The 13274-nt window shown below is 34.3% G+C and overlaps 1 protein-coding gene and 1 non-coding gene across 5 annotated transcripts; one reads left to right on the top strand and one right to left on the bottom strand.

The window, feature by feature from the left end:
- Positions 1 to 1145: 1145 nt before the first annotated feature.
- On the bottom strand, positions 1146 to 8513 carry LOC123924198 (probable NOT transcription complex subunit VIP2). Of its 4 annotated transcripts, none has more exons than XR_006814644.1 (14): positions 8249 to 8494; positions 6997 to 7133; positions 6165 to 6273; positions 5912 to 6090; positions 5381 to 5744; positions 4096 to 4305; positions 3916 to 4017; positions 3373 to 3464; positions 3083 to 3268; positions 2495 to 2917; positions 2356 to 2408; positions 2236 to 2277; positions 1724 to 1839; positions 1146 to 1521 (listed from the first exon to the last, which is right to left on the bottom strand). XR_006814644.1 is itself a non-coding variant. In XM_045977007.1 (14 exons), the coding sequence occupies exons 2-14, from the start codon at positions 7012 to 7014 to the stop codon at positions 1465 to 1467; spliced, it is 1980 nt and encodes a 659-aa protein (XP_045832963.1). In that variant the 5' UTR covers positions 7015 to 7129; positions 8247 to 8513; the 3' UTR covers positions 1146 to 1464. The 4 variants fall into 4 exon arrangements, 3 of the variants coding, with proteins under 3 accessions (XP_045832963.1, XP_045832964.1, XP_045832962.1); XM_045977007.1 differs by having other exon boundaries at positions 1724 to 1868; positions 6997 to 7129; positions 8247 to 8513; XM_045977008.1 differs by having other exon boundaries at positions 1724 to 1868; positions 3083 to 3265; positions 6997 to 7129; positions 8247 to 8493.
- Positions 6165 to 6245, top strand: LOC123882574. Its single transcript, XR_006799898.1, has one exon. It is a non-coding gene; the product is annotated as a small nucleolar RNA snoR35 (small nucleolar RNA).
- Positions 8514 to 13274: the final 4761 nt, after the last annotated feature.

Here is a 13274-nt window from a genome sequence, read left to right as displayed (position 1 = left end):
CCTTGTTCTTTATCTTCATCATACGTTTTTAAACTCATCCAACAAATTCAGAAAAAATAATCACAGAAGAAGAAAATATCCAACAACAACCCATTGCTCTCATTTCTCTCTTAAAATCCAACAAACAGTGAACACTAAGAAACAAAAACAAAGTCACACGCCTAGAAAACTTGGAGCACAGTGCAACACTCCTGATCACCACTAGAACAACAAGAACACACCTGAACAACACATGTTTCCATTCTTTGATTGCTAGTTTTTTCTGAGTTCTTATTTGAAAATGGGAGTGGTTGAAGAACTAGCCAGATCTTGTTGTTCATGAGAGTGTGGTTTGAAGAACCCATAAATTTTTCTATTAAAAAAAAAAAGAGAGAGAACGGGAATGAACACCAGATATCTAAACCCAGAAATTGAACAAACCCGTATCTTGATGATGTTTTTGAACAACCCAAAAATCTAAACCCAGAATTTTGTTCTTCGTTTTCATGTGTTCTTTTTCTCTTCCCAGCCAATTTTCTCTTCATATTCCACCACCACCACCAAACACTTCTCTTATGTGGTTGGGAGTTTGTAAAGACTGCTGGCAATTTTGTATTTTCATCGTTTAAGGATTTTGTTTCTCTTCATTTTAATTATTTATAAACTTTTAGTTGTTTTAATTATTAAATAAAATAAATAGTCTGTTTTTAATTTAAATAATGTTAATGACATATAGCATGACATGTAATTACTGGAGTCAATGTGGCATCCGAGTGGCACTCCGTTTACTGACAAAGTAAAAATTGACAGCAGAGACCAAAATTGCTGACAGAAAAAAATGTGAGATATTTTTCACCATAAAAAAAAAGTAGTGACTATTTTTGACTATATAATAAAATATAGGGACTATAAACATATTCAGCCCTTTAAAAAACACAAAAACACGTTAATTATAGTCAATTATACTTGTCCGAACTCCCTTCAATAATGTCCATGATAGTTTAACAAGTTCTTGATTATAAACAAACAAGTCTTTTCCGAATTTCACCTTAATATAAGACAAGAAAACCATATTGCAAAACAAAAACTATAATTTTGTCAACAAAAAAAAACTATAATCATTTCCCCCTTTTTTTCTGCACGTTTTCAGACCATCAAAACAACTCTTTAGCAATCCAAAAGGTGAATTAGAGTATTTCATTAAGCCGAGAATAACATCCAAAAACAACATCCAATTTTGATTCAGGTGTTTTTCTATGTACATTTCAACAAGTGAACAAAAAATCATCTCAGATAGCTAGGTTATCCTAACGCCTACCTATCTTAGTTACTGTTTGTATTGGAGCTCGGAAAAGAAATTACACTTACACTGAAACACTAATGCAAAAATGTAATTGACACCATATTGATGAACACTGTTGCTATATGAATTTCTGAGGAATTAAATCCATATTGACACTTTACAATAAAGGATTTGAATCCCCCTTAATGTTGAGGTAGATGAGACCTATCCAGCTTTTCATAATAGAGAGTAACATTATCCTGCAAGAAGGTTTGTACATTAGAGGCCAACAATAGGGCAATGCTAGTTGGGGGAAACATCATGATGAAACAATATAACTTTGGAACAAGAGAAAATGTTAAAGAACAATAGGTAGATGAAACACTAATGCAACAATATAACTTTGGAACAAGAGAAAATGTTAAAGAACATCACGAATATGGCTTATTCATAAAAACTAACCTTGTGAACCGTTTCAAAAGTGCTTGGATCAAATAAGAGATAAGTTCCTTTCTCGTATGTGTGTGTTTTCACCAGCGGCTCCACGTTAGGTGCTCTCGTAAACCACAATTGAAACTCTGTGTGGTAATACCATTTTCTTTTGTTACTGAGAGCAGAAAATAACCCTTACCTTGTTAGATATAATTGAACTAAGGAAAAAAAAATTCAGATAATCATGATTTTAGGATTACTGTCAAAAAAACTGGATAAGTGGTTAACAAAGAGTGTTTATTGAGTTAGTCATGTATGAACTTGGTGCATGTTTGGTTCCCATTTGGAAAACTGTGATCGTTTCAATCCAAAATATAAGTCCCTTTGGGTTATATACGTAATTTTGGGATATGAACAGAGGTACATTTATAGCGGCAAAGCAAACTGCCTTTAATTAACCACTTATAGAGTTAACTGTTCCCAAATCATGCAAAAATTAAAAGAAACAATAAAAAAAGGATGGATTGAAGAAAAAGGCATACAGCTCATGTGCAGCATATAATTGTGCTTTGTCTTTCGGCATGCTGCAAAAACAACAATTTATATTAAATTATAATACCAAAAATGTTGATATAAAAGCAAGCTTCAAGTTTGAAAAGCACCTGTAAAATATGTAAAACAATGTTTCATCCGTAAACTTTGAAAAATAAAGATGCTGCAACATGCAACAGACAATTAGCCCAAAGAAAGGTTTCAGGATAGGGAAATGAAATTATAAAACATAGTAATGTAAATACTCACATTTAAAGCAGGTGGTTGTTCAGTATAATAACATTGTGGCACATTAAACTCTGGATCACCTTTAGCTGGTTCTTCTGCCCATGGAGATTTAAAAGTCTTGTGAAGATTTTCTGATGAATTCAAATTTAAGCCAAGTGTGGTAAGATCAATTCCAAGAGCAAGAGATGCCAGGTCAAGATCATTCATCCTGATTACACTTAACAGGCCAAGCAAACCATATGGATCTGGTGTAGATTGTGCAGCTTGCATAGACTTCATGTCCTGGTCCCTAAAAGACTGATTTAGAGACGGCATTTGAAGATGAAACTGGGATTGGTTCTTTTGCTGTTGATATTGCTGGATGAGCTGGTCATATGAACCCATACCAGAAACTGTATTTGGAGAATTCGAAGGCCTTAATCCAATTCCAGGAGGTCCACTGGTCTAAACAAAAATCAAGAGTGATTTGAATGTCAGGAATACTTGCTTCAGAAGGAATTACAATATTTCAGTTTAAGCAGGCACCTCATTGAAAATCAGGCTGAAAAAAAAAAAGGGGCTACATAAAAAATAATAAGCTCCCCCATTTGGAGTACAAAAGATGCAGACCTGTGGATGATAGGCAGAATGAGAAGATGGAAAAATATCCGATCCATGTTGATGGAGAAGATCCTGGTTATTTACAGATGAGAACGAGACACTGCCACTGCTGACTGAAGGATTATGTTGCTGCGGTTGGGTACGATGGGAGGAATATGTTCCCCCCAAACTGAGCCCAGCAGACCTCCCCATCTGCTGATTGAAAGTATGGAAAGTTGAGAAATGAGAACTTCTGACCTATCAATATTATAGACATGGATCTAGCAAGACTTTTCAATATTTTATAACATGTAACTCACAGAGAAATGCTGAGATTGCATCATTGGCACAGCATTGTCATGAAGTTGTTCTTTCTGGTGCATCTCCATAGCATAATCTGCATTAACACCACCTGTACAGATAATATGGTCAGAAACATCTCCGGAAGTAAATTGAGCAGCTTTCGCTCAAGCAACAAAGTTGTCATTTACATCATAACAATCAAAGATTCATCAATGCAACCTAAGTAATTAATTGGTTGGCAACACTTATTGACATTAAGTTAAGGCATCTTCACGAAATTTATAATTTATAACATCATACAGTACAGATGCTTGACACAACCAGGAGCATATATCTATAAGAACCTATCAAGAGCAACATGGAATAAAAATACAGATTAATAAAGCCAAGCACTGAAGGAAATTGTGCATCAGGTCCAAAAGACCTTCGAAAAAAGAGCATAAATTTCATTCTACGACTCATTTCACAATTTGTAAAAGAAGAAACATTTTAACCTTTAAAAAGAGAATATGGTTAGCAAACAACAGTAAAGTCAAATGTCTTAGCAAACAACAGTGCACCTTTGAATCCTGGTAATGCAGGGAAATCTTCACTTTGAATGCTAAACTCGTGGTTTTGTTGACCAATAGGACTAACGCCAAGACCCTGATTCCGCAAAGAACCTGCAATTTCGTGTTTGTATCATTATTGTAGAAGGTGATCAAACATATCAAATATAAAATATAATTGCATTCGCATACCCAGCTGCCCTTGAGATCCTCCAGCAGAACTAGGACGACTTGTCAGTTGAGGGAACTCATTTGGGTCCAAAGGCGAACTATCATTGGAATTTACATCATTGAACATCCTCATAGTGTTCAAGTTATTTACTCCATGAACGTGACTTTGGGAAAACAGGCCTCCAGCACCGGGATAAGAATTCCCAGGCATTGAAATCACCTGCGGAGATCCTGAATCAAGAAGATGTTGTCACCACAAAGCATCATGGTATAATTATGTAAAATCAACTCAATATTACAGGGAAAACATTTATGCATTCAACATGTGTTAGGAACCCATGAACAGTAGAGTTTTCAGAGAGATTATAAAAAAAGAGTGAAAAGGATAACTCATGCTTGGGTAATTTTTATTGGTTGCAAAGGAAGAACCCAAAGAGAGAGAGTCCTCCTTCCAAGGGTTTGCTTCACCAAGGATTTCCCTTTACTATAAAGAAGTTAATATGCTCAGGTTTTAAATGATAAAAAAAAAACACAATGAATGATCCTCTATTCTCTGCCATTAAAAAAAATTATCCTCTACTCTCCTCTCACTATATAAGCTAACCACCCAATTAGTTATGCAACTAACTACTCTTAACCAACTCCAACTACTTTGAGTAATTTGGTTTTCCTTTTATTCCTCTGTAATGAGTCCGATCATCCACATGTGTCAAACCTAGGTTATCAATAGCATGCTACAGCGGAGGAGAGCGGTTTAAAGTAGAGGCCAAAAACTGCAGCCTGTTGCACGCAAATAGGCCTCGGCGGTGGAGTCCCTTGACCACAGTATCCTACACAGCAACTGTCTGACCAGCACCTGCTTTTCTGGCCAGCATGTGGTGTTTACTGGTTTCTGAAAAATCCATTATTTTGCTCAATAGTATCCAATAGCTGAATTGGTGAATTGTCTGCGACATACGGAGCTTCCCATTTCCAATTATTCTACCCAACGTGTTAGGCTAGCAAATTGTTTTGGACCCACGTTAATGATCCTATATCACCCTCTGGATGAGTGTATATAGCTGTGTATAGGTTTTATTTTAATAGAAAAAGAAAAGAAGAAAAAAAAAAACAATGCAGTGGTAAATTACACTGTAAAAATTAATTTTATAAGAAAAGGAATTACTCGAACAAAGTTTGCAAGAAAATAATGCATGAACCTTTGAAAAGAAATTGATACTAAATATGAAGATAGCATTGACATAGTAATCACAGTAAATTACTTTCACACCATTTTCAGCGCATCTATGACTATAAAAATGCATACCTTGTGGAAGCACACTACTCATCAATCGATTCTGTCCTTGCATGCCTAAACCACCAGATCCACTGTTTACACTCAAATTTAGACGAGAACCAAGCCCAGGCACAGACAATCCTCCACCAGTCCTTCCAATATTCCCCCCACCAACCATATTTCCCAAAGAACTAGTGATTCGAGGGCCTGCATTTCCCGAAATTGGGGATACTCCCAATCCTGGAACAGCATTTCGATTTCCAATAGATGCAGGAAACCCAGGAATAGAACCACCAACTCCATTTGTACTACTACTAAATCCAAGGTTTCCTACAACACTTGTACCTCCTCTATTGGCGACTCCTGAATGTCCATATGAACTTCCATGAGATAGCTGCAAAATACAATTGATGCAGGTGAAAACCTTGTAATAAATAATATAACAGTAAAAAAATAAAATGACAGAAAGTAGAGGTAATGACAGAAAGTATTATCAATTATTCAGTTATTAGTTATTACCCTCAATCTGTCTTACAAAACACACATGACACCAACACAAACCTGTGATAATGCAACAGGGAGATTGTTGGATGCAAATCTTCCACTTGAAAGGCTTCCTGTTTGTTGTTGAACACCCCCAGATGGAATATTATTTACTGTAGAGTTTCTTGGTGTGAGAGTACCAGACATGTTGGGAACATTAAAGCTCCCATGAATATTGTGCAACCCTTGAATACCTCCTGCAGCAGGAACTTAGCAATTATATTAACTAAATAGAAGGAGAAAACGAAGGAAACCAGCAAATGCTCCCCACCAGTGTGATGAAAAATTGGTGAGGCTGCACCAGACTGACTAGAGAAAGACGTGGCAAAAGACCGTCCAGCACCATCTGGAAGATTTGAAGCAGATCCATTCAGAGAAGACTGCAAAGTAAATTCAGTTACAATTCATATTCAGTACAAGGAATAAATCTAGAAGTGGAATCATCACCTTAGGAAATATGAAAATAATAATAATACTAAATAAAGTTGTTAAACAAATATTATCATTCTATTTGTGCATCCAACAAGCACGAGGCGTGAAATCTTCAACAAAGACTGCAAGTTTAAATTATAATGATCTTTCCTGACAATCTATAATTTACTAATCATGTCTAGAGGCAACTGCAGTATTTAACAAGCATAAAAGAAGAAGCTGTCAAGAAAAAGTTGATGATATTGAATAAATAGGTCCACAGATCTAGTTTAGTAGTGAAATCCTCCAGACCCCTGATCTCAATATTCTTCGCCATCCACGAAGTGTCGTACTTAATACATGTGTCATGTGACTTTCCTTTTTGACAGTTTGTCACATACTTCAAATCTCCAGAATCTCATTCATCAAAATGTTGGCAGAAAACACCAGTATACGCTCAAGATAAATGTATGAACCTTATAAATATCCAGAATCTCATTAATCAAAATTGTTGACAGAGCATTCTAAAACCAGTATACCCTCAAACATGAAACACGAAAATCTTATAACAAATGGCATGTTGAGGTATGGTAATAGATTTTAATCATGTGATCCTCTAAAAAAACTCGGTCATTAAGAACAAATTAAAAACAAGGAAGAGGATGGAAAAAATTCAGGTCATGAGGAAATACATTAAGAAACCCCGACATTGCACGAATTTCAAATGGTCAAGTCAAAAGTCATCCGTTGTAGAAAACAATCTTCCTTTGTATTCAGAGTCTTTGGAACAATCTGAAGAGTGTTTCCTTGCAAATAATCAACAACCTAAATAGGACAACACCGTGAAAGACAATATCAGACACTTGCAATACAATTGTAACCTGTCATCCATGAATACAATAAATACAACAAACTAAACCAAAATTCAGCAAGTAGCAAACATATGAAAATTTAAGTTAAAGCCAAATTGATAATCTCTCTCATTATAATATTGTTCCTGTCTCCAAACTAAATAACTTGAGAGTCATCCAGCTCTTACTATCAATCCTTTATAATTTATAACTAAAACAAAATACTCCTTTAAACAAGGTCATTTAATTTCTCCATATAATTTATGCATAAGCATTACATATCTTCAAGACAAATAAACAAACAAGAGAGACACAACCCATAAAATATACTAAACACGTCATTTACTTCTTAGCATGACTCTAAATCTAATAGTTTCACTTAGAACCAAACCAGTATTGCTGTTGCGGTTATGGCAATACTCCCAACCGCATCAACCAATAAATGCAAAGTGATTTCCATCAAATGAAAATGACACAGCATTGCCACATAACAGCCGAAATGAATACTATGAAGCACAAACACTCCTCGGATTAGGTGTGTCCCGATGTTTGACACTGATAGAACACAGACAGGACACCGACACGTTATTACATTGAATTATGTCATTTTCTCAAATTATTATCATTGTCGACGTGTAAGGTGTCTGTGCTTCATAGATTGTTACAGATTTTGTTCAACATAGTCACTACAATTTTCTTTTGCATATAAAATTACTCGAACCTCAGTTTAAATTTGAAACCACGGAACACTCTACCAATGCATTTAACTCCTATTTTGTAGAATCAAAACAATGTATCATAAAAATCTTTAAGCTGTATTAACCGCTACAAACCCTAACTCAATTTTAAAGCAAATCTCATTTCTACGGTATATTCAAAATTACATAAATGAACCACGCTACATTGAAAACAGCGATTTCACTATTTTTCACTCCGCAGAATCAAATTATAGCATCAAATACGTATATACTGATATTCAAAGCGTAAGAAGATGAACAAAAACATGTAAAACAGTGAGATTATGAAGTGGAAAGCGCATAGTAGATCGAAGTAGAGACGAGTGAGAGTCAACTCGGACTCGGAGAGAGTACCTGAGAGAGAGAGAATAGTGAGTCAAAAGAGCGAGTTCGGGTGCCCTAATTCGAAAGGGAAAGCGAAAGAGAAAGAGATTGAGAATGTTTTGGGAATGAATGAATGAATTTATAAATTTCCGATTAAAAAATTTGCACAAGCATATATCTATCTATCCAATCTAGCTGCGAAACTGACTGATTTGCCACCGCCTTTGTTTGGCGAGTACTATTTCTATTTTATTTTTTTGCTATTCGTCGCGAAATTTGTTTTTTTAGCCCCTTGACAATTTTTCCCTTAAAACCAATTTGGGAATTATAATACAAACTTTTTTTTTTTGTTTAAAGAATTATAATACAAACTTTTATGTCTACGTATTCTAGCAGTGTTTGCACTGCGGTTTAGTTCGGTTTTGAGCATAAAAGTCATCCTAATCGTAAGATAAAAATGTATGCGGTTTGGTTCGGTTGGTTTTTAAAAAAGTCATCCAAACCAAACCAAACCGATGTGGTTAGGATTAGTTCGGTTTGTGCGGTTTATCGCGATATAAAAAATATGACAATATTTTTAACTTGTTATAAAATAAACATAGGAAATTTTAATTTATTTTATTGTTTACATGATACAATATGCATATACATAAATTGCATATTCGTAGTAACTTATTTTTAATACCAACAATATAGTTCTAGATCGCGTGAAATGATATATTTTGACAGCCTATTGTTTTATGGACTCAATTTGGGTTGATTGCTAATAGTTGATAGAGCTAAGTTAAGTATTACGGTTTGGTTCGGTTTGGTTTTGTAAAATGAAAACCGCAAACCAAACCAAACCATGCGGTTTAGAAGAAAAATGATTCATGCGGTTAAAACTAAATGTGGTTTTTTGCGGTTTTCGGTTTGGATTGGTTCGGATTGCGGTTTTACTTTTAGATTGGTTTGGATATGATAATCCCTAATGTATTATCACACACTATCCTACGGCAACACCAAAACAACAGTTGCGTAATGTGAAAAGCGTTCTCTTTTCCTACTTTAGAATGTATGGTTATTTGGTATTGTATGCTTATTTTCTCAAACATTTGGTGCACATAAACCAAACTAAAAATACAAACCTTATACCCTAAATTTAATTAACATCTCAAATTCATGGAATTCATAACCTAATCAAAACCCTTGTTCAAAACATAATCACGAAAATAATCCAAAGCAAGAAAATGAGAGATGAAAGAGATTATTTTGAAATCTTACTTGTATGAGTGAAAGATTCGGAAATTTTCAACCCAAAACCTTCGTTCTTGTAGCGATTAATTGAGACGAATGGAAGGGAATGAATGAAACTGATTGAATGAAAATTGTCATTCACAGCCCTAAAATTCAATTTTCTTCAAAGTGATGAAGTGTATGGGGTTTCACTGGTATAATACACTACTTAGGTTCGTAAACACCAAAGACTAACGTTTTCGTACAGTACAATACGAAACAAAGCAAGTTCGGTTCTTAATTTACGAAGCCATGCGTTTTCTTGCTTTTTGTCATTTTCGACCTCCTGTTGTAGCCACAGGACACTACTTTGGTACGTGCGAAACGAATTGGAGTGTGTTCGTATCATGTAATACGAAGTATTTTGAATTTTAGATTGTCTGAACGTAATTAAACTGTATTCAAAACCAAGGGTATTTTGAGATTTTTGGGGGGTTTAAGAGTAACATTGGGGGCCTAAAAAGCAATTTTCATTCGCCACAACTTCACTTATTTTGTGCCCATTTTTTTGTAAAAAAAATGAAAAAACTTATTCTATTAGTAATTTAGTATATTACTCAATTTTTTCTGATTCACCCCACCCATTTCTTCAAGTACAAGTAGGCGTTTCATAAGTAAGAAAAATTGTTTAGTAAAAAAGTAAGATTAGTTTTTGTGTAAATAAAAACACCAAAAATCGACTAAATGGTATGGAAATCAGGCTTTATGTGATATTTTTTCTGATTTGTATGCCAAATAGGCGATCAAGAATGTTGAGGTTTTTGAACATCTGCGAGGAACTAGTTTAGTGCCGTTATGGATGTGGAATTGGTCTGAATCATTGAGTGTGAACGAAGCCCATCAGCTTACTGAAATCACGATCAGTGGCACTGGATTCCGGATTCGAATGGATTTTTCACAGTTAAATTCTGTTACACGAATTTATTAGACCTACGGCAGGGAGAGCTTCAAGATGCTCATGTGCTCGAGGCCATTAAGCGCCTATCGAAGTCGGATGTTCCTTCGAAAGTACATGGTTTCGGCTGGAGGTTATTACCAAACAGATTACCAACAAGAGCAGCTCTTCATTACTGATCGCTGTTGTACGCGATCAAAATAATTCAAAATATAAAACGTAGTAACAAGGTAGTTAAACCTCGGTCGTCTCACAAGGACCTCTGATTTGATTATTAGCAAAATAAGAATGATGAATAACACAATTTAATGGGGGTTTAGGTTGGTTCGCAGAAGAATTGCAAGTAATGTGAAGACAATCAATCCATTAGCTTCAGGTACTTCTTTTGGATTTCTATCACAGGTTTCAAAAGATCATTCGTTCTATAAATTTATTGTTGTTTGATAGAAACTAACCGAACAAGCGTCGAGTAACTTCTATTCGAATCTTATTGATTAAGCATCAAAAAGTTCACTTAACCATGGTAGAACAAGCGTCTATAACATAATTAATCTAAATCCGAATTTGATCAAACCTATAATTAAGCATCATAGACTTTATCGATTTCTACTCAACTAACCTAAACAAGCGATAAACCAGTTAAGCAAACTATCAATGAATTGCACAAAACGAAACTACATATGATTAAGCATCATAAGACAAATCGATTCGCACAAGAATTAATATGAAATTGATAAAGAAAGAGATAAAACATAAAACGAATTTGACATTAAAATAGAACCTCAAGAATCCGTATAAAGTACCCTTCGTCAATGGATTGATCTAGAGTTTTAGTTCTCCATGACTGACAAGAAGCAGCCTCTTTTCTATTTTTTGCGTGAAGACTGAATCGAATGAAACCCTAGCTGTGTTTTTCCTTAAGTACTCAGAGAAAATTGGGCTGGAAAAGCTACGGGTCGAAAAACATAAGTTTGACCCAAAATTACATTATTTTCATAAAGTCTGGAACATAAACGTAAATATTTGACTGCTTTGCGCTCCGAACTGGGTTCTGTCCTTAACATTAAAGTTGTAGCTCTTTCTCTTATCTTTCCAACGCATATTCGCACACCTCAATCCGATACTTGTAGCTCAAGTTATGACCTGTGGACTGAGAAGGATCAACATGCAATTAAATCCGAAAATTAATCAAAGAAATACATTAGAGCTCAATTATGACCCAAAATTTAGAAACATGGTAAAAAGTTAATATTAGGCTAGAAAAGCTTCCAATATGTCAAAGTACAAAGCCATAAAATATGTGCCAAAATGCACTGATCAATCACCGAGGTATTTTGACTAATCATCACGAATTATCTTGCGTCTTTTGTTTTCAACAAGCTGAGGACGATAAACATCTTTTTTTTTCATGTCCTTTTAGTAAGGGTGTATGGTACAAAGTTTTATCTTGGTTAGAGACATCTTTACAAATCGGAGTCGAAGGTAGATATCATTTCCTTTTATTTGGTGATTTGTTCAAAGTGAAAGACAAAGGTCGTGTCCGGTACATGATATGGTTGACAACCACTTGGAATATTTAGAATCTTCGCAATAAAGTAAGGGCAAAATACCGGATGTTTCATCATTATTGGATTCGGAGATAATCAAACTTCATTTTTTGTTGTGGTTCACTAGTCGGTATGGGCGTAGGATTTGTACTCCTTTTTCTTTTTGGTGTTTAAATCTTATGGCTTGTATTTTAAGCACTTAGTTTAGTGCTCTTTGTTGTAAGGGCTTGAGTATCATTTGTACTCCCTTATAATAAATTTTTATTTATAAAAAACAATTCAATTAAAATAGGAGGTTAAAACTTCGGTTAACTTTTTCATTTTTTGGTAAAATAAAACTTTTTCATACTTTTAATTTAACACACAATTAAAAAAAATCTTGATATTTAAAAATCATTTTTTGTTAACAGAAAGACGTCACCAATATATATCCATGTGAGTTTAGCTTGGTTGATAGGGACATAACGTTATAAATGCAGAAGTCGTGGTTCGAATTTCCGGACATTCCACTTATCCATGGAATTTCTAGTTACTAGACTACTTAACAAAAAACCACCAAGTCCGGTGAGATTAGCTCAGTTAACAGGAACATTGCATTATATATGCAGCCGGGGTTCGAATCTCGATCATCTCACTTATCCACCTTAAGGGTGAAATCTCTAGTCACTAGGCTATTTAAAAAAAATGTAGTGGTTGATTAGCTTTGCATTTGGGCAAAACTTGTGATTCCACGTCTTTCAAATTGAAAATTATGGTTTATCAAACTAAGATTTCGTAAAAAAAAAAAAAAAACTAAGATATCGGATTTAATGATTAATAAGTTTTCTCTCGAATGAATTATTTGGGATAATTCGAATTCAATTTTTAGTTAGACTTTATTTATATCGCGGCCGAACTTTATTATGGAAGGATAATTAATAAGAAAAAATGAGAGCGAGGATAATCATTCAAATTGGGTTTAAAGTAACAATACTACTGAGTTGAACACCACATTTCTACCAAAAATTTTAATGCATTAAGGCCCTTTTGAATTAGCTTATTTTTGAGCTTATGCAAACAACTTATGCAATATAAATTAGGTTTTATGCTATTTTATAAGTTTACACTAGTGAAAATTGTATTTTTATAAATTATTTTATCATAAACTATCTTGACAAACTTATAATAATACATAAAAATTACATAAACTGTTTGCATAAACTCAAAAATAAGATAATCCAAACAAAGTTTTAAGTTTATAGATCTTATTCTCATACTTTTCTAAACAACATGAGATCTCACATTTGTCACAACATGTAATTACATTAACTACTACAATTTTATCCATAAATTAAATTAATC

Source organism: Trifolium pratense, linkage group LG4 (genome assembly GCF_020283565.1).
Source record: "Trifolium pratense cultivar HEN17-A07 linkage group LG4, ARS_RC_1.1, whole genome shotgun sequence".
NCBI classification, from domain to species: domain Eukaryota; kingdom Viridiplantae; phylum Streptophyta; class Magnoliopsida; order Fabales; family Fabaceae; genus Trifolium; species Trifolium pratense.
The sequence above is the reverse complement of the archived record's forward strand: the minus strand, read 5'-3'. Positions and strand labels throughout refer to the sequence as shown.

Coding starts and splice junctions, on each gene's coding strand:
- LOC123924198 (XM_045977007.1), bottom strand. Junction 2,918..3,082: donor ATTCTGCCTATCATCCACAG/GTCTGCATCTTT, acceptor ATTTTTGTTTAG/ACCAGTGGACCTCCTGGAAT. Junction 2,409..2,494: donor AACAACCACCTGCTTTAAAT/GTGAGTATTTAC, acceptor TGCATGTTGCAG/CATCTTTATTTTTCAAAGTT.